The sequence below is a fragment of the Otolemur garnettii genome, unplaced genomic scaffold (genome assembly GCF_000181295.1).
Source record: "Otolemur garnettii isolate 467f Iridium unplaced genomic scaffold, OtoGar3 scaffold00226, whole genome shotgun sequence".
In the NCBI taxonomy this organism is placed as follows: domain Eukaryota; kingdom Metazoa; phylum Chordata; class Mammalia; order Primates; family Galagidae; genus Otolemur; species Otolemur garnettii.
In genome coordinates, this window is record NW_003852621.1 from 719,474 (window position 1) to 737,134 (window position 17,661).

At 57.1% G+C, this 17,661-nt stretch overlaps 1 protein-coding gene across 1 annotated transcript; it reads left to right on the forward strand.

Annotated features, from left to right (window-relative positions):
- Nucleotides 1-451: 451 nt before the first annotated feature.
- On the forward strand, nt 452-17,331 carry SLC6A19 (solute carrier family 6 member 19). Its single transcript, XM_003802012.2, has 12 exons — nt 452-659; nt 7,071-7,211; nt 7,993-8,130; nt 8,752-8,933; nt 9,505-9,615; nt 9,928-10,040; nt 11,940-12,068; nt 12,152-12,308; nt 14,296-14,500; nt 14,587-14,746; nt 16,422-16,584; nt 17,020-17,331. The coding sequence occupies exons 1-12, from the start codon at nt 458-460 to the stop codon at nt 17,221-17,223; spliced, it is 1,905 nt and encodes a 634-aa protein (XP_003802060.1). The 5' UTR covers nt 452-457; the 3' UTR covers nt 17,224-17,331.
- The last annotated feature ends 330 nt before the right edge of the window (nt 17,332-17,661 follow it).

Sequence of the window (17,661 nt, forward strand, 5' to 3'; positions counted from 1 at the left end):
CCATGGCTCCTGCCCACCTCCCTGGGAGGACTGGGCCAGCCCACACAGTGGGAAGTAAGGCTCCTCCCGGCCTCCTGCTGGGGCAGGGTCTAGGATAGAGCCAGTGTCCTGCTGAACTGGGCAGGGTCCACAGAGAGGGTCTGTTTGCCTTGGGTCCTTGGCGTCTGGCGTCTGTCAGGTTCCTTAGAGCCCTGGAGGGGCTCACCTGTGGTGTTTGCAGTGGCAGGGGGGTGTTGTCCTGTGGGTGGCCCTGCTGGCCGGGCGGGGGCCAACAGATAAGGCATTAACAGTCCCTCTGTGGACGCACCCTGCAGATCTGCTGACGGCTCCTTTCTGCCCAGGTGCTTGGGGCAAGGTGCCAAAGGTTCGCTATAAAGTGCTGGGGCTCCTGGCCACGGCCACTCACCCTCTGGCTCCCGTCCTATCCACTCACCTCAGAACCAGCCCAGAGACCACCATGGTGAGGCTTGTGCTGCCCAACCCTGGCCTAGAGGGGCGGATCCCCTCCCTGGGCCAGCTGGAGACCCTAGAGAAAGAGGAGGCCAGCTCCCGGCCCAAGTGGGACAACAAGGCTCAGTACATGCTCACGTGTGTGGGCTTCTGCGTGGGCCTGGGCAATGTGTGGCGTTTCCCCTACCTGTGCCAGAGCCACGGAGGAGGTAGGTAGAGGGGCTGACAGGCGGGGGGACAGGTTGTGTAGGGAAATGGTTTCACACTGCCTACACCACCCGTGCCCTGCTTTCTGGTTGTTGCTGAAGGAGCAGAGCCCTGCCTGGCACCGGGGGAGGAGGGCCATGCTGCTGCCGGAGAGCCTCTGCCTTGAGCAGGGGACAGGAGAACTCTACCCTGAGGGCCTAAGACCAGCCCTGTGCACACCCCCAGCAGACCCCGGTGCATCCTCTGGCTTCCCAGCCACTGGTGGGCACTTGTGAACCCTAAAATGGAGGGATGGGGCTGGTGGCCAGAGGCAGGGGAGCCACAGAGGGGCTCGTGCGTTCTCCAGAGGTCACAAGGGCCCTGCCCTCCACAGCTGAGCCCACCTCCTGCCATAGCTGTAGATCATTCCTCTGTCCAGCTTCTGGTGGCCCCTGGTGGACACAGCTGCTGGCACAGAAGTGACAGGAGTATCTTTACCTGGGACCTATGCTGGAGGTGGCCTTGGGCCCATGGCCCTGGGCTGCTGTCCCCTGAGCAGGTGGCTCTGTCACGGGAGGCTCTGTGGCCTTCGTGGGCTTCCAAAGGGTCCTGATGAAGAAAGATGTGGGTCTCCACATGGCTTTGTGATGACATGTGCCTGACTGTCTTCCCCTCCCCTCACGGAGAGCTGAGCTTGGCCGTGGGGGGCTTGCTTTCTGTCTCCGGCCTGCATGGTGGCGGGCAGTGCGGTTCCAAGTCCTGAGTGCTGCCTCTCCGCTGGCCATATGGAAATGTGGCCAGAGCCCCAGCACTTCCTAGGCCCCCAGGAACTCCCTCCCTTGACCGGCCCTGCACTGTGGCCCCTGTTTGGCTCTGATGGGAAGCCCAGCCCCCCATGTGTGGTGGAGGTGCTGGTGCCTGTCCATCTGGGCAGGGAGTGTGGATACCTGAGCTGCCTTGGAAGCGATCATTTCAGTCTTTCCACAAAAGGGCTTTGGTGGGCATTGGTGGGGCTTCCAGCACCTCAGGTGGTCTTTGCTTTGAGATCAGACACATGCAGAAAGTCTGGGAGTGTGGTGCTCTTGCCCATAGGAGTATACTGTGCTGCGTAGTGGGCCGTACAGCAGGTAGCCCTACAGACTCATACACAGAACCTTGGGAGGACAGACATGGGCTCAGGCCACTGGGCGTGGGCAGAGCAGGGCCTAGATGCACAGGGACTCAGAGTAGTCCCACTTTGGAAGTAGATACAAGTGGGCTTCTCCTCTGCCCCAGCACCTGGTCCCTTTCCTGCTAGGACATCAGGTCACCTGCTGGACCTCAAGGGTCACTCCTCGCTACCTACCCCCAGCTGTGGTGACCACAGGTGGCACTTAAGGTCCTGTATATGCCCACTGTCTGGGAGAATTCCAGGCCTTTTGAGACACTCTGCCATGTGCTAATGAAGACCCCACAAACTAGACAACCAGCCTGCCAGGACTAAAGCCTGGACTGCAGCTCAAAGGAGCCAGACCCACAGGGCAGGACCTGGGGGTGGCTGCACACCATCTATGCATGCCCTGCAGTGGACCTGGCTCACGGTGGTGGCAGCGGCTGCGTAGCAGCAGTTAGCAGACTCAGAGGAACACGTGGGCCTCCTCAGGCTCCGGGGGACTTGAGGCTGCAGCTGGCGTGGATGTCAGCACAGTGGAGCAGGCGGTGTCCCTTGGTGCTCTCCATCCGCCTTCTCAAGGACTCTGTGTGCACACCCAGGTCAGCGACACCACACATCCTGATTGACAAGGATCACTGGTGCTGACCAAAGCAAGAAGGAGCAGGCAGCTCCACCTGCTCACCTTTTCTCCTGGAGCCTCCTGTTTGGGATTGTCCTTCAAGGTTAAAAAAGTTCACACCCTCCTTCAAGCCTCTGAAGTGTAGCGATTTTGCCTTCCTTGCTGATGCGTTGGAGAGGCCCCTCCCAGAAGAGCATTTCCGGAGGCAGCTGGGTCCCCTGCCAGGCCTCTCCAGGTCACCCTGGCTTTGGTCTAAATGGATGTGATGGAGGAATCCACCTGACCTATGAATGAGTCAGGGTGGGGAGGGACAGCAACAGAAGGCCTCAGGACACAGCCACACACCCCTGTCTGGAGTCACCACCACTCTACATCAATGAGGCCAGAGAGAGAAGCACAGGTGGAATCACCTTCATGCCCACGTCCAGAAACCACAGTTCTTCATGGGTGTCCCCAATGCCAGCCTCACACTTCAGGTGCAAAGAGCTCACCCAAAGGGGGCCCACAGTGCAGCCACCGACCCACTCTGCTCTGCATGGAGAGATGCTGGGCTGGGACCACACTTTTGAGGAGCAGGCCTGCCTTGCCACACCTGTTCCCACTCCTCCTTGCTCCAGGAGCCTGAGCCACCCAGCACCTGGCCTGGGGCTGCCTTTCCCATTAGTCTTGGGGTCCTACATCTGTATGCAGCAAAATCTGCCCCCTGCTCCAAGCACCTGCAGGGAGAGGCGAGGGGGACCATTGATCCCTGCTCACAAAACCCACAGCTCCACTCCTCTCCCCTCCCCCTTCCTCTTCCCCCCTCCTCCTCCTTCTTCCTCCTCCTCCCTTACATGTCCCTGTTTCTCCATCCTCCCCCGTCCCCTACACGTACCCTCCTCCCTTTCTTTACCTTCCCTCCCCCCGCCCCCTCCATTTCTCCTCTACCACATCCTCTTTCTCTTCTTTTTCCTCCTCATCATTTTCTAATTTTTCAAGAAAAGAAAGAACTGTGTTTCTGTGCCAAGTGTGTTTTTCCTTCTGACACCTTTTCTGTACCCCGCCTCGACTCCGTTATCTCTGCCATTTGCTTCCATCTGCACGAAAGACAAACACCGGTCACGCCTCCCAGCGGAGGAGGTCCTGGTCTCTGGGGACCTTTGGACCCACACCCAGAGCCTCCACTGCCCCCCTGACAAGGGCCTTGCAGCAGACACCCAGTGGCTTTTCCCTGCTTTCCTTCTAGGCGCCTTCATCCCACAGCTGGAAGAAGTAGTGGGTTTAGAGGAGAAAGATTTGCATCCCTGGGGACTTAATTAGTCAGAGCATCCTCCACTCATCTCAAAGGCCTGAGTGCTGCCCCCAGGACACCCAGCCATGTCAGTAGCTGCCTGAGTTCCACGAGCTCCCGACAGGCATGTGGGCTGGGCTGGGCCCACTTTGAGGGTGTAGTGGATGGATACCACCCCATCCTTTCTGTTCACTCACAGGAGTCAGGGATTTGAGGGTCTCTTATTCAAAGGAACTTTCAAGAGGCAGGGCTGTCAGGAGCAAGGGCTGCCAGGCAAGGTGCCCCAGAAGAGAGGACATTGAGTAGGGTTTTCAAGGGTGAGTAGGAGTTTCCCCCAAGTGTTTAAGGTTGGGGCATGGAGGGAAGGGAGAGGATAGAAGGACATTTGGGAACAATGCCCTCATTGTCTTATGGTAGTTTTGTCTAAAAGTGTTTCAAATCCAGCTCTAGGCCCTGCTGGGATCTCAGGTGTTTCTGCAGGTGGGTCTGCAGCCAGGGGCAGGGGTGGGCTTGTGGGTCTCTCCTGGACCCTGTCACTGCTCTCTGCTTCCATCTCATGAATGAGCCCAGTGTCTGGCCTGCAAGGATATTACTGTCCTAGAGTTCCTGGAGAAGACTGTCACTGGAGCCCAGGTCAGAGAAGGGCCTATGCTTGGCCAGGCCAGAAGTCCCCCCTGGGATATGGAGGGCCCTGTCCACCCCAGTGCCAGCTTCCACGTGACAGAGAGAGAGCAGAGACAGGGAGGGCTGTGAAGGGCTGGCCAAGGGCCAGTGAGAAAGTCCACTGAGCACTCAAAACTCCAGCCCCTCCGCCATCCCACCTCACTCTCCCTCTCTCTCCCTCCCGCCATCTCTCTTACCTTCCTCCCTCTCTCTCAGCCTCCTCTCTCTCTCTCTCTCATTCTTCCCCCATCTCTGTCTCTTTCCTCTCCCACCTCAGTGGTACCTTGTGCTCAGGGGCAGCAGGGGAAAGATTTGGGGAGAGAAGGAGGAGACATGATGGGGGGATGGGGAGCTGGGATGTGAAGGGAGTTGGATTTTGACCAGGTTTGATGGGAAACAGCAAGTAGAACAAGGGCGTGTGGGGGAAGCACTGGCTATGCCAGGAGAGCCCGTTGCAGGAGTCCCTCTCACCACAGGTCCTATGGCCTGAGCCCTAGGACAAGAGGGTGAGGAAGGATCCCTACTAGGGAGCATGTCCTCACCACCTGGGCACTACAGGGTGGTCCTGGCGAGAGCACTCTGGATGTGGCATCTAGTCTCAGCTCCTGCACTGGTCAAGGCTGAGTGCTGGCGGCCTTCGACCTTCGTACCCACAGCAGTGCTATCTCTGGACTGTGCCTCTGAGCCTGCACGTGTAGCCACCCAGCCAGGGCAGGTGGATGGGATCTTGTGCCTTTAGCTGCCTCTCTGAAGGCACTGAAGCCGGGAAGGCTTGCGCGTGTGGCCTCCATCCCATGTGTGCACCCATTTCTCCACTCTGGGCCCTGGCACTGATAGGCAGCTCCTCTTTGCTGCCTGTGCCGTCCATGCCTCCACAGCTGGACAGGCCAGCCTATGCCCTTCCCTGAGCTCTGCCTGGCCTGTGGACATCCTGTGGGCACCACTCTCAGGAGTCACACAAGCTGTCCCCAAGGGCCTAGGGTGCTGGCAGGGCATGCAATTCCCTACCCACCCACATGGGTACCCAACAGGCCCGTCCCCTAGATGCCAACGTCCCCTGTGGTGTTTCCTTGGCAGCAGCTCTGAGGGGAGCTGGCTCCCACTCCTCACCTGTCTTTTCTAAAGACACAGCATTTAAAGATATGAGTGAATCGGAGTGTGAAGTCCTTCTGGGCGTCTGTCACATTCTGCAACGTGTCCCCCATCCCTGAGCTGACTTTCCAGACAGGCTGCGACCCGAGCCAGACTCCTGCTCACCACGTAACTGAACCCCCCACACCCCACTGACGCCTGTCTCTCCCTGTCAGCCTTGGTTTGCTCAGTTTGGTGAGCCGTCCTGACCCCTAGTTCCCACCAGGGCAGGTCCACCTCAGACTGAGTCACAGCGATGTCAAAGGGATTCAAACATCATCACATTCCAATGCTCATTTCTAACATTATAAATTAGAGCCCCAGATGATGGCTCCTGGTGTGGCCTTAGGGCAGGGCAGGAGGTACATCTCCCACAAGACCGGTGGGACTCAGGGTAGAAGTAGAGGTGTCTGGACGTGGCCCTTCTCTCTGCTGTCATATGTGGAATACAGAAACATGAAGTTTGCCCTTTCTTCGTGTCTGGCTTAGTGGTCCATGTGTTACATTCGCAGGCCTGTACAACCGTCCCCACCCTCATCTCCACGTGCTGAGTCTCACTTCCCTGAACACCAGCCCCACCCCTGCCCTGGCAGCTGTGTCCACCTCTGATCCCATGAACCTGACGTCTCTGGGCACTGCCGTGAAGTGAAAAGACAGGGTGTTGTCTTTCATGTCTGGCTTATTTCTCTTAGTATAATGTCCTCAAGGGTGTGGCTTGCTGTTTATCTGGCAGTCACCCAAGGGCTGCTTCTACCCTTCAGGAGTGGCGAGCCACGCTGCTGTGAACTTGGGGGTGTGACTATCTCTGTGAGCGCTGCCCTCAGTTTGTTACGGTGCAGGCCTAGAAATAAAATTGCTGGGTCACACGGTCACCCTGTTTTTAACTTCTGAGGAATCACCATTCAGGTGTGCACAGTGGATGCCCTCTTCCCTTCCCACCAGCAGTGCTCCTGTCTCTCTGTCTTTGTTAGCACTTGCTGTCTCATCTCTATGACATTAGCCCCCGATGGGCAAGGTGGCCGGCGAACTGAGGTTGGATTTGCGTTTTAAAATAAAAGACACTTTTGGTGTCACAGATGAGCTGCCCAAGCTGAGCGATGCTCCTTAAGGCAGAGAGGATCCGGCTCCATTCTAGCCCACAGGCCTCTGGGAGGGCAGCTCTCCAGCCAAATGAAGACAGTGGGCAGGTGGCCCCAGAGGGTGGAGCAGGAACTCTGTGGTAGGAAGCGCCCACCTCACTGGCCAGCAGCTCCTGCTGCCACTCGTGGGGCTCCTGGGCAGGAAGAGGCAGGGGAGGGCCAGCTGGGTGCCACCTTGAGGATGCCATGAGGGCTTCCACTGCACTGTGCTGTTCAGTGCATGAGGACATCAATGCTGCCTCAGGTCATGGCCACAGCTCCCATTCCAAAGGACTGCTCAGGCAGACAGTCTAAAATAAATGTCAACCTGACGTGTAGACTGTCCCCCTGAGCAGTCCTTTTGGAATGTGAAGTCAGCTGACCACAGGGGATGGGCCCCTACATCTCAGCTCTATCCATCCGAGGCTGGGAGGGGCCAACTGATTAAGACTGAGTACCCAGCACCCTCCTCCATCCCAGGTGCCTTCATGATCCCCTTCCTCATCCTGCTGGTCTTGGAAGGCATTCCACTGCTGCACTTGGAGTTCGCCATTGGGCAGAGGCTGCGCAAGGGCAGTGTGGGCGTGTGGAGCTCCATCCACCCAGCCCTCAAGGGCCTCGGTGAGTCTCTGTGTGGTCCCTCACTCACCAAGGGTTCATGGCTCTTTGAGAGCTCAGAACATGAGAACAGAGCTTCAGCTGGGAGAAAGGGGGGGAAGGGTCTCCCTAAATGGGATTCTGAGCCCACATTCCTAAAGCTTAAGGGCTACAGCCAGCCCCATGCCACTTCCCTCTCTCCCTTCCTTCTCTCCCTCTCTCCCTACCCCCTCTGTCTCCACCTCTCTCTCCTCCTTCTCCCCTTCTCCCTCCATCTATTCCTCCCTTGCTTCTCTCTCCCCCATCTCTCTCCTTCTCCACTGCCCCATTTCAAACTTCAACTTCAAAACAACAGGGAAGACATGAGGCACTTTGAGATCACACCTAGCTGCCCCCAGATGATGGTGAACATTTGCACAGCAGTCCGTTCCCTGCCCCTCTTCTCTCCCAAGTCCACCAACCTGTACAAGGCCACAGCCCTACCCCCCCAACCCAGGCTGGTAGCAGGTAGTAGGAAGTAGGTAGCAAGTAGCGCCAAGCCACTGAGCACCTTGATGGCTCTTTGCAAAGGCCCTGTGGCCACCTGCCTCGACCTGCCCACTGGGGACAGCAGGAGCGCTGGGCTCTGATGAGTGAGTGGTGGTGGTGTGTGCCCTGCTTGAGCTTGGCCCATGCCACATCATTCTCAGATTCAGGACAGCTTCCAGCTGCATCCCATGACCACCTGGCCTGAGGGCTGCCTGGGGGTGGGACAGGTGGGTGGTGCCCTCAGGGAGACACACCCACACCACAGTGCCACCCACAGGTGTTGCGTCCATGTTCGTGTCCTTCATGGTGGGCCTCTACTATAACACCATCATCGCTTGGGTCATGTGGTACTTCTTCAACTCCTTCCAGGACCCGCTGCCCTGGAGCCAGTGCCCCCTCGACCAGAACAAGACAGGTAAGGCTGCTGCCCATCCTACCTGGTGAGGCTGTGTGGGCAGAGGCAGCACCGACTTATAGGCAGACATGGGCTTTGTGAAGAGTCATCCTCTAATTTTCTAAAATTCAGATGGTTATAGATTGAGTGTGCCAAAAATTAGAGCACATTTAAAACAATAGGATATTTTTAAAAATCACAGCACAAGAGAAAAGCCCTTAAAAAAGGCAACTGCTAAGTGGAGGTGGCAGAGTGGTGGGTGAAGTCATCAGGAGGGCCGTTGTGGAACCCACTGTGTGGAGTCCTCTGGGCCCAGCCCACCCCTGGGTGCTCTTTACACATGTGGAGTTCTGCACTAGGGTCCTCTTGGCCCCTCACCCTGTCCAAGACTCTGCCCCAGGCCTAAGGGCATCCACTCAGCCCACGGCAATCCACGTGCCACATGGGGCCTGAGCTGCCTGTGTGTAACCTCTGGGGTTAGGGCCATTGAAATGGCCCCTGAGGTGAGAGCAACACAGGGCCCCCACCACGTATCCCCAGCTGCACTCAGGGCTGACAAGGCCCTCTCCCAAGGTCTCAAGACATCTTCAGCTTGGGGCCCCAGGACACACTCCCTGAAGTGTGTGAACGGCCCTCCCACAGGCTTCGTGGACGAGTGTGCCAGGAGCTCCTCGGTGGACTACTTCTGGTACCGTGAGACCCTCAACATCTCCACGTCCATCAGTGACTCGGGCTCGATACAGTGGTGGATGCTGCTGTGCCTAACCTGTGCCTGGAGTGTCCTCTACGTGTGCACCATCCGGGGCATCGAGACCACTGGGAAGGTAGCCACGCCACAGCCCAGGGGCAGGTGGGGCAGGCAAAGCTGGCCCAGGGAGCCTAGGAAGTCCCGGGGTCCCAGGAGTATCCGCCCTGTGCTTCCCCCTCCCTACTGCCCTGTGCTGGTCCCTCCCTGCTGCTGCCCTGTGCTGTCCCTTCCTCCCCTGCTGCCCTGTGCTGTCCCTTCCTCCCCTGCTGCCCTGTGCTGTCCCTTCCTCCCCTGCTGCCCTGTGCTGCACCCCCACCACTACCCAATTGTCCAGACCTACCAGGACTTGGTGCTGGCACGTGGCTTCCAGACACCACACTGGAAAGCTCCATGCAGGCGTAAGCCACAATGTCTAGCTAATTGGAAAGTTCAGAACAAGGGGAAGGGGGACGAGGAGGAGAGAGGCAGAGCAAGGAGCCATCCTTGAGGCTGCTCTGCTCGAGGAACCAGCGATCCCTATTGCCCCTGTGTCCACACCAGCCCCCCACACCTACTTTGACACACACCTGTCCCCTCATACCTGCCCATCATACACCTGCCCATCACACACCTTCCCCACTCTCACCTCCCCCACGCTTGCCCTGCAGGCTGTGTACGTCACCTCCACGCTGCCGTACGTCGTGCTGACCATCTTCCTCATTCGAGGTCTAACGCTAAAGGGTGCCACCAATGGCATTGTCTTCCTCTTCACGCCTAATGTGAGTCTCCACTATCTGACCTGGTCTCAGAACCCCCTGGCCTCAAGGCCTGCTCATGTCCACAGGTGGCAGCTGGCCTGTCTTCCTGTCCTGCCCTGGGGCTGAGAAGGTCAACCAGGCTGGGTGAGGAGGCCTTTGGCCTGACTTTGCCCCTCTGTGCATGCAGAGCCACTGCAGGGGATGGACTTGACCCCTCTGGGCAGTGGTATCCATCCTGCCCACAAAACTCACAGCTCTTCCTTGAGCCACACCTTCCCAGGTGGCCAGCAGCCAGTCCTTACAACCCACAGCTGAGGTCTCTCTCTGGTGCAGGTCACAGAGCTGGCCAACCCGGTCACCTGGCTGGATGCGGGCGCCCAGGTCTTCTACTCCTTCTCCCTGGCCTTTGGGGGCCTCATCTCATTCTCTAGCTACAATTCCGTGCAGTGAGTAAGGGGCCCTGGCTGGGACTGTGTGGGCATCATGGTGAAGCAGCGTCAGCATCACGTGGGCAGGGGAGGCAGGAGCCTGAAACACTGGGCTGGAGAGGGAGGGGCAGAATGGATGAGCTTGACCTAAGCAGACTTAGGCAGGTCAGGAGGTCAAGGGTCCAAGGTGTGGGATGAGGCTGAGGTTGGGGGGGACAGGCTGGGGGCGGAGCCAGTAAGGGGTAGGGCCTAGCAGGTTTGGGGATATAGATGGGGTGCAGGGGTGGAGGGAGGAGTGGTTTGAGCCAGGTTGGGAGAGGGTGTGGGGCATAGAGTGGGGGCAGGGTGGATGTTAGAGAGAGAGGAAGGACCATGGGTCCCTGTGCCTGTGCTGGGGCTGAGAGAGGTGTGCCAGGAACCCTTGTGGACTGGACAAGGTGCAGCTGAGACTGAATTGCTTCCATGGCTGTGTTGTTCAGACAACTTGCCTATCTTACAACTCTCCCACTAAAGTGTATGATTCAGTGGTTTTAGGACATTCAGAGTTGTCCAGCCACTACTGTCTAGTTCCAGAACACTCTAAGCATACCCAAAGCCCCATATCCACTAGCAGTTACTCCCAAATCCCCACCCCCCAGCCCCTGGCAATCACTGACTCCTCCCAGCCTCCATGGTCTGGCCCATTCTGGACACCCCTACAGATAGGGTGCACATAACGTGTCCCTTCGTGTCTGAGCCTCCCACAATGCAACTCCATGTCGGGGCCTCCACCGGGTGCCCCCACTCCTGCCAAGTCTGATGATGACCTGGTGCAGACTAAACCATGGTAGTGAGCTGGTTTAGTCTGCACCTCCCTGCTGGCTGATACCATCTACTTTTGGTAGAAGCATCAGGAAATCTGCATTAGAATGGGGGGGCTGGCCAGGTCGGTTGGGGGTCAGGGGTCAAGTGGGGCATGCATTTAGGAGATGCAGGTCCTCAGTGGCAAGTGGATGGCCTGGATCCCCAGAGTCTATGGGAGACTCCACAGAGGGTCTTCTACCTGGTGCTATTCTAGAAGCCCAAGGTTAGCGTGAGCCCAGGGCGCCATCCCAGGGTCGCCTGGGGTGGCCAGAGTAGCCAGTGAGCAGTAGGGGTGTGGCCAGAGCAATGCCCTGAGGAAAATGAGGAAGCTGGAGCAAGGGGGAGGCCTCTTTCCCACACCCACCTGTGGGTCAGGAACACAGCTCTGGGCCACAGGCCTTTGACTGCCAGGGACTCCCTGAGACCTGAGTTTAAGACGACTCCCTTGAGTCCTGCTGGTGACTCCTGTATGTCCAGGAGTCTCCCCTTGACAGCAGGGCCCCCAGTGCCTGCAGCCTAGCTCTGGGGAGGCCTAAAGTCAATGTGGGCTGGAGCCAGGGGGTTAAGGGGAGCTCGAAGGCCGGAAGAAGGCAAAATGGCTGGGATGTTAAGGGCTTGAAGATGGATCCTCCCTGCTGGCTCTACCATGCCTTGCAGCTCCCAGCGTGACCTCTGAGACCTCTTTTCCTCCTTTTCACCCTGGGCAGGTGGTACAACCAACCCTTGGGGTTTATGGACTGAGCTCCCCTCATAATTTGTACCAAATGAGAACCTATTGCCAAAACCAGAGGAATTTCTAAAGCCATCGAGCTAGGGGCAAGTGAAGTGATGAAAAGGGCTTGGGCCTGTGGCATGGGGCTCCTCATCTATCCCATCACCTGTGTCCTCAGTGGCTGCTCAGAGGAGGATGGGGTCCAGCCTGCCCTGCTACCCACAGGGTTCAGTCCCTCCCTCTTGGGCTTGGCTCAGAGACAGAGCCCCAGGTTGGCACAGGTGTTTCTGCTGCACTGTGTTCCAGGGCAGAACTGCTTGCCGCACAGCGTGAGGCACAAGGTGACACTGTTCTTATCACAGCAACAACTGCGAAATGGACTCAGTGATTGTGTCTGTCATCAATGGCTTCACATCAGTGTATGCGGCCACTGTTGTCTACTCCATCATCGGCTTCCGTGCCACTGAGCGCTACGATGCCTGTTTCAGCACGTGAGTCCCCGCTCACCCACTGGCCCAGCTCCTGGGGTGGTGCCTACTCACAGCAAGCCTGAGTTAGCCCCTGTCCTTCCCAGGAACATTCTGACCCTCATCAATGGATTTGACCTGCCTGAAGGCAGTGTGACCCAGGAGAACTTCCAGGAGGTGCAGCGCTGGTGCAATGCCAGCAACCCCACAGCCTACGCACAGCTGCAGTTCCAGACCTGTGACATGAACTCCTTCCTCTCGGAAGTAAGTCCCTGTGGGTGCCTCAAAGATGCAGGCAACGGGGAGGACACCCTTGCAGGACCCAAGAGTTGGCTGCATGCTAGGGTTTGGCTGACCTCTGGCCTCTGCGTCTGTCCATCTCGGACTTTCCTCCTGGGCACTGTGATCTGGGTGGCTGGCATCTGCTGGGCCTCAAAACCCACTGCTGGGGCCTGGCAATGCCTGAGGCAGGGACCAAGTTGCTGTGGGCTGGCACCCCTGCTCCCTCCCTTTTCACACTGCTTGTGGCAGTTTGTAATATTCCTTCCATAAAAATTGGGAGAATTATTTTAACTGGTTTTGAACTTACTAGGCAACCAGAGGCACATTTTGTTTTGGCCTGGCCAACTTTTCTCAGCTACCAGAAAGAAACTCACAAATCGTTGTCTAATGTAAAGAATGCTTTCAAACACCATTTTAACAATTAATGAAGTTCAAATTCTGCTAGGTTTTTTTTTTGAGACAGAGTCTCACTAAATCAGCCTCTGTAGAGTGCTGTAGTGTCTCAGCTCACAGCGACCTCAAACTCTTGGGTTTAAGTGATTCTCTTATCTCCGCCTCCCAAGTAGCTGGGACTACAGGTACCTGCCACATTGCCCGGCTATTTTTTTTTTTTTGGGTTATTGTTGTCATTGTTGTTTAGCAGGCCCAGGCTGGGTTTGAACCCGCCAGTCCCAGTGTATGTGGCCAGCACCCTAACCACTGAGCCAAGCCTCTGCTGGATTTTATAGATGAACATTTTCTAATATTAATTTTGCAGTTTCCTTATTTGGGAGCCACCCATAATTTTGCCATTTTCGGGGCCTAGCGCTGTGTCTCGTGGCCCCTGACATGGCAGCTATGGGGTAGTATGGTGCCAGCTGGGCCAGCAGAGAGGTCTTGGGTTCTCTCCACCCTTTTTTCACTGACATCCAGAGGCATCCAAAGGCAAGAGGGACCAGATAGGGGTGCAGGGTCTACACTTCCTTTCTTTGTGTAGAAACAACTTCACTGAGGTCTAATTATGTGCCATGACACCCGCCCATTTTCAGCACAATTTCTGAGTCTTATTGAGTTTGCACAGCCACGTGTGTACTGTGACCCATCACCTCCAGGTCACTCTTGCTCCCCCAGCCCCAGGGTACCCCTGTTGGTTTGCCTTCTGAGAAATGCCACTGAAAGAGAATCTGGTAATGGTGTTATTGTGGGCCAGCCTTCCCTGGCAGCACCATTCTCAGCCTCAGTGGGTTCTGTGCCACTGTGGCTTTCCTCCCCCCGGGCAGCTCAGGCGCCTCTGCCAATGTGTACCATTGCTGGCAAGTTCCCTTTAAACTGCTCAGAGTCTTCCATGGAGCAGTGTCCCTGAGCAGGAGGGTCAGCATCTTGCTCCTAGAGCTCACACAGATGTATTAAGTTGCCTGAAATCCTGGAGCCAATCCCCTGCAGGGGCTCTGCCCGGTAGAATGCCCTGATCCAGGCCTTCAGCCCTCAGCAGGGCTTTCTCTGCAGAGATGGCACAGCCGGGACCACTGACCACCAGGGCTGGGATGAGCTGGAGCTGAGTTCCCAGCTGACAGTCTGGTGTCCCGGGTAGCAATGCCTGGAGGCTGACATACCCGTGAGCCTGTGGGCGCATGTGGGTGCCCTAACCCAGGCCAGTGGCCACCTTAATTCAGGAGCCCCCAGGTGTATATTTAGGTGAAGCTCTCAGGTGACGTCTTAGGAAGCTTCCTACGTCCGTGATTTGGTGTGTCTGTCCCAGCCACTCAGGGCTCTGACCACTGCTAGAGGGAGGGATCCTCTCACTGGCTTGGCTTTCTAAAGTGCACTTTGGGCCTAAAAGACAAGATCTCATCACTTCACCAGATGACTGAGATCACATGATGCTTGCTCTGTGGGCTTGGAGGCAGAAAGCCAGGGTCCAATGGGCCAGCACGGGTCAAGGGAGACAGCAGGGCCAGGCAGGGTCATGGGTGACTATGCTGCCCTGCAGGGTGTGGAGGGCACGGGCCTGGCCTTCATCGTCTTCACTGAGGCCATCACCAAGATGCCGCTGTCCCCTCTGTGGTCCGTGCTCTTCTTCATCATGCTCTTCTGCCTGGGCCTGTCCTCCATGTTCGGAAACATGGAAGGCGTCGTCGTGCCCCTGCAGGACCTCAAGATCACCCCCCAGAAGTGGCCCAAGGAGCTGCTCACAGGTGCGTGTGCAGTTGGGCAGGCTGGGCCCTCAGCAGCAGTGAGGCCCTGGCACTGTGTGACCCTGTGCTGCCTGTCTGGCCCACAGGCCTCATCTGCTTGGGGACCTACCTCATCGCCTTCATCTTTACACTGAACTCTGGCCAGTACTGGCTGTCACTGCTGGACAGCTATGCCGGCTCCATTCCACTGCTCATCATCGCCTTCTGTGAGATGTTCTCAGTGGTCTACTTGTACGGTGTGGACAGGTAGGAGGTGACGTGGTGGCAGCAGCATCTGGAGTAGAAAAGCCAGGTCATGAAGGTTCCCATGGGGCTGTGAGTCAGGGCCTCTGGGGGCCCTGCCCCAAAGGGAGCAGCAGGCAGTGGCACAGAGACAGCAAGATGAGGGGAGTGCCAAGCCTGTGGGCTGGGTCTGGCCAAGGAGGACCCCGACTCCCAGCCAACTGGACAGGATACCACCCAGGAGTGGGGCAAGCCAAATAACTCTCACCAGGCGCTGGCAGGCCAGCTGGAACAGAGACAAGTAGTGATTTGCATTGCTCAGGGGGAACAGAGGGAGAGTGGCCCTGAATGAAAACATGCCCTGAACAATCAGAGGACAAGTAGTGAGCTAGAAACTTAGCTACCTACACAGAGGCCAAGAAGCCCTATGCAGGGGTGAGTCAGTACAGATGTGCAGGGTGGGGGGCCAGCATGGAATGGCCAGGGCGTGTGGACAGCTGTGAACTGGATAAATGCTTAGGGGTCCAGGGTCCCCCAAAGCAGCCCCAGTGCTCAGCAGCAGGTGGGAGAGCAGAAGGTCCCTCCTGTGCTGTGGGCCTCCTGCTGCTGGGACCCTGAAGCCGGGGCATCTGGGCTCAATGGTGTCCCATCTAGTGAGGGCACAGGGCACACTATACTTCCCTAGGGTCCCTGGCCAGGAACCCTTCTCCCTGTCCTGGTGTTCTAGGCCTTTCCAGGGGAAGAGAGGGCACCAGCAGACAACAGCCATGGCAGGCAGGGAGTGTGTACGCTGTCAGCAGGCCACTTGGTCAGACGTTGCCTGGCAGCATCACTGATCCTGGGTGGGACCAGGAGGTGGCACTGCTGATGGGCACTGGATTTGAGGTTCCTTTAGAAGTAACCTGCCAGCATGTAGTAAAACTGGGCCCTTCACTGGGCTCCCCTCTGCAGGCTGGCTCTGACCTGCAGGCAGGAGCAGATGGGGTTTGTGGACAGGGTGTGTGTCAGCATTAGGTGAGTGAGGACAGAAGCCAAACCAGCCCCGGACGGGGGTGGGGAGGTTTAGCACTGGTGTCACACAGATATTGACAAGGAAAGTTTAGGTCCGAATGCATGGTTTCATGAAGTACAGCACCAGGCTCTGAGTCCCTAGAAGGGAAAGAGGGACTGGCTCTGACATCCACGTGAGCCAGGGGCTGGCTTGGGTTAGTGTCCCACAGTGCCTGCTCAGGTCCCTGGAGCCCACAACCAGCTCAGGTTCACATTCCACCTGCTCCATCATGATTTCTACATAGTAAATCCCTTTGTGAAAAAGGATTCAGCAGAGGATGGGCCTCAAGCCTTAGGGCTGGGGTGGGTGGGGACTCTCCAACCTCCAGTGCTGCCATGGAGGCAGAGGCAGGAGTATCTAGGGCTCCCTTCTCTGTCCTCTCCCTTGTACAGCAGTAACCATCCCAGGATGGGGTGAGGACATGGACACCACTGTTGATGACTTCCCGTCAGGGCACTGGGAGAGGGTACCGTGCTCACAGAGGGGCCTTTTTAGAGGAGGTGCACCCTGGCCTGGAAGTGGGGTGAGAGCCGGGTGTGCCAGGATGACACTGAGTGTCCAGGCGGGAGAGAAAGGATCATCCTTTGTTCGATGCAATGAAGTCCTAGTGGGGTCCCTGGTGATGTCTCCCTCTGGCCCTGCTTCTAGGTTTAACAGGGACATCGAGTTCATGATTGGCCACAAGCCCAACATCTTCTGGCAAGTCACATGGAGAGTGGTCAGCCCACTGATCATGTTGGTCATCTTCTTCTTCTTCTTTGTGGTGAAGGTCAACGAGGAACTGACATACAGTGTCTGGGACCCTAGCTATGTGAGTGCAGAGGGCAGGGGCAGGAATGGGAACCTAGCTCTGTTAGTGTAAGAGGGCAGGAGGTGGGACCCATGTGGGGTTGGGGATGGGAGCAGGGACCCATGTGGGGTCAGGGGGCTGGAGCTGGGACCCATGTGGGGTCAGAGGGTAGGAGGTGGGACCCATGTGGGGTCAGAGGGCAGGAGGTGGGACTCACATGGGGTTAGGGGGCAGGATCTGGGACCCAGTGGGGCCAGGGGCAGGAGCTGGAACCCACTGAAGAATGGGGGAAGAGCTGGGATTGTGGCTCCCCTTCACTCCTGTAAATGCGAGGAGTGGGAGTAGGGGAGACTAGAAGAGCCTCAGGCTGCCCACCCCAGCCCTACAGGACATGTGTCCCCAGAGCAGACCTGGGGGCTCCAGACGCTTCTATCATCCATGTGGCTCTTTCCCCAGGAGGAATTTCCCAAATCCGAGAAGGTGCCATACCCAGACTGGGTATACGCAGTGGTGGTGGTGGTGGCTGGGGTGCCTTGCCTCACCATCCCTGGGTTTGCCATCTACAAGCTCATCAGGACTCGCTGCCAGAGATCTGGGGACCACCAGGGGCTGGTCAGCACGCTGTCCACGGCCTCTGTGAATGGAGACCTGAAGTGCTGAGGACCCAACCCATGGGGTGCAGCAGACCGTCGGGAGGGAGGGGCTGGTAGGCCCCCTGAGGTGGTGGGCTGGCCATGCATGTGTGAGCATGAGTATATACTCATGTGTGCTGTGTGTGTGTGTATGCATATGTGTATTTACATGTCTGTACATGTGTGTGAGTATATGCATATGTGTCTGAGTGTGCACATGTGTGAGAGTACACATACATCTACATGCATGTGAGTGTATTGTGCCATGCACATGTGTCATGTATATGTGCACACATGCGTGTGTGTGTCTGTTTGGGAACGTGTGTGCACTCATGTGTGTGATGCATAGGCATGCACATACGTGTGTGTGTGTGGATACATGTTTACATGCATGCATATGTGTATACATATGTGTTTGTGCCCTGTGCATGTGTACATATGTAAATGTGTGCATACATGTTCCCAG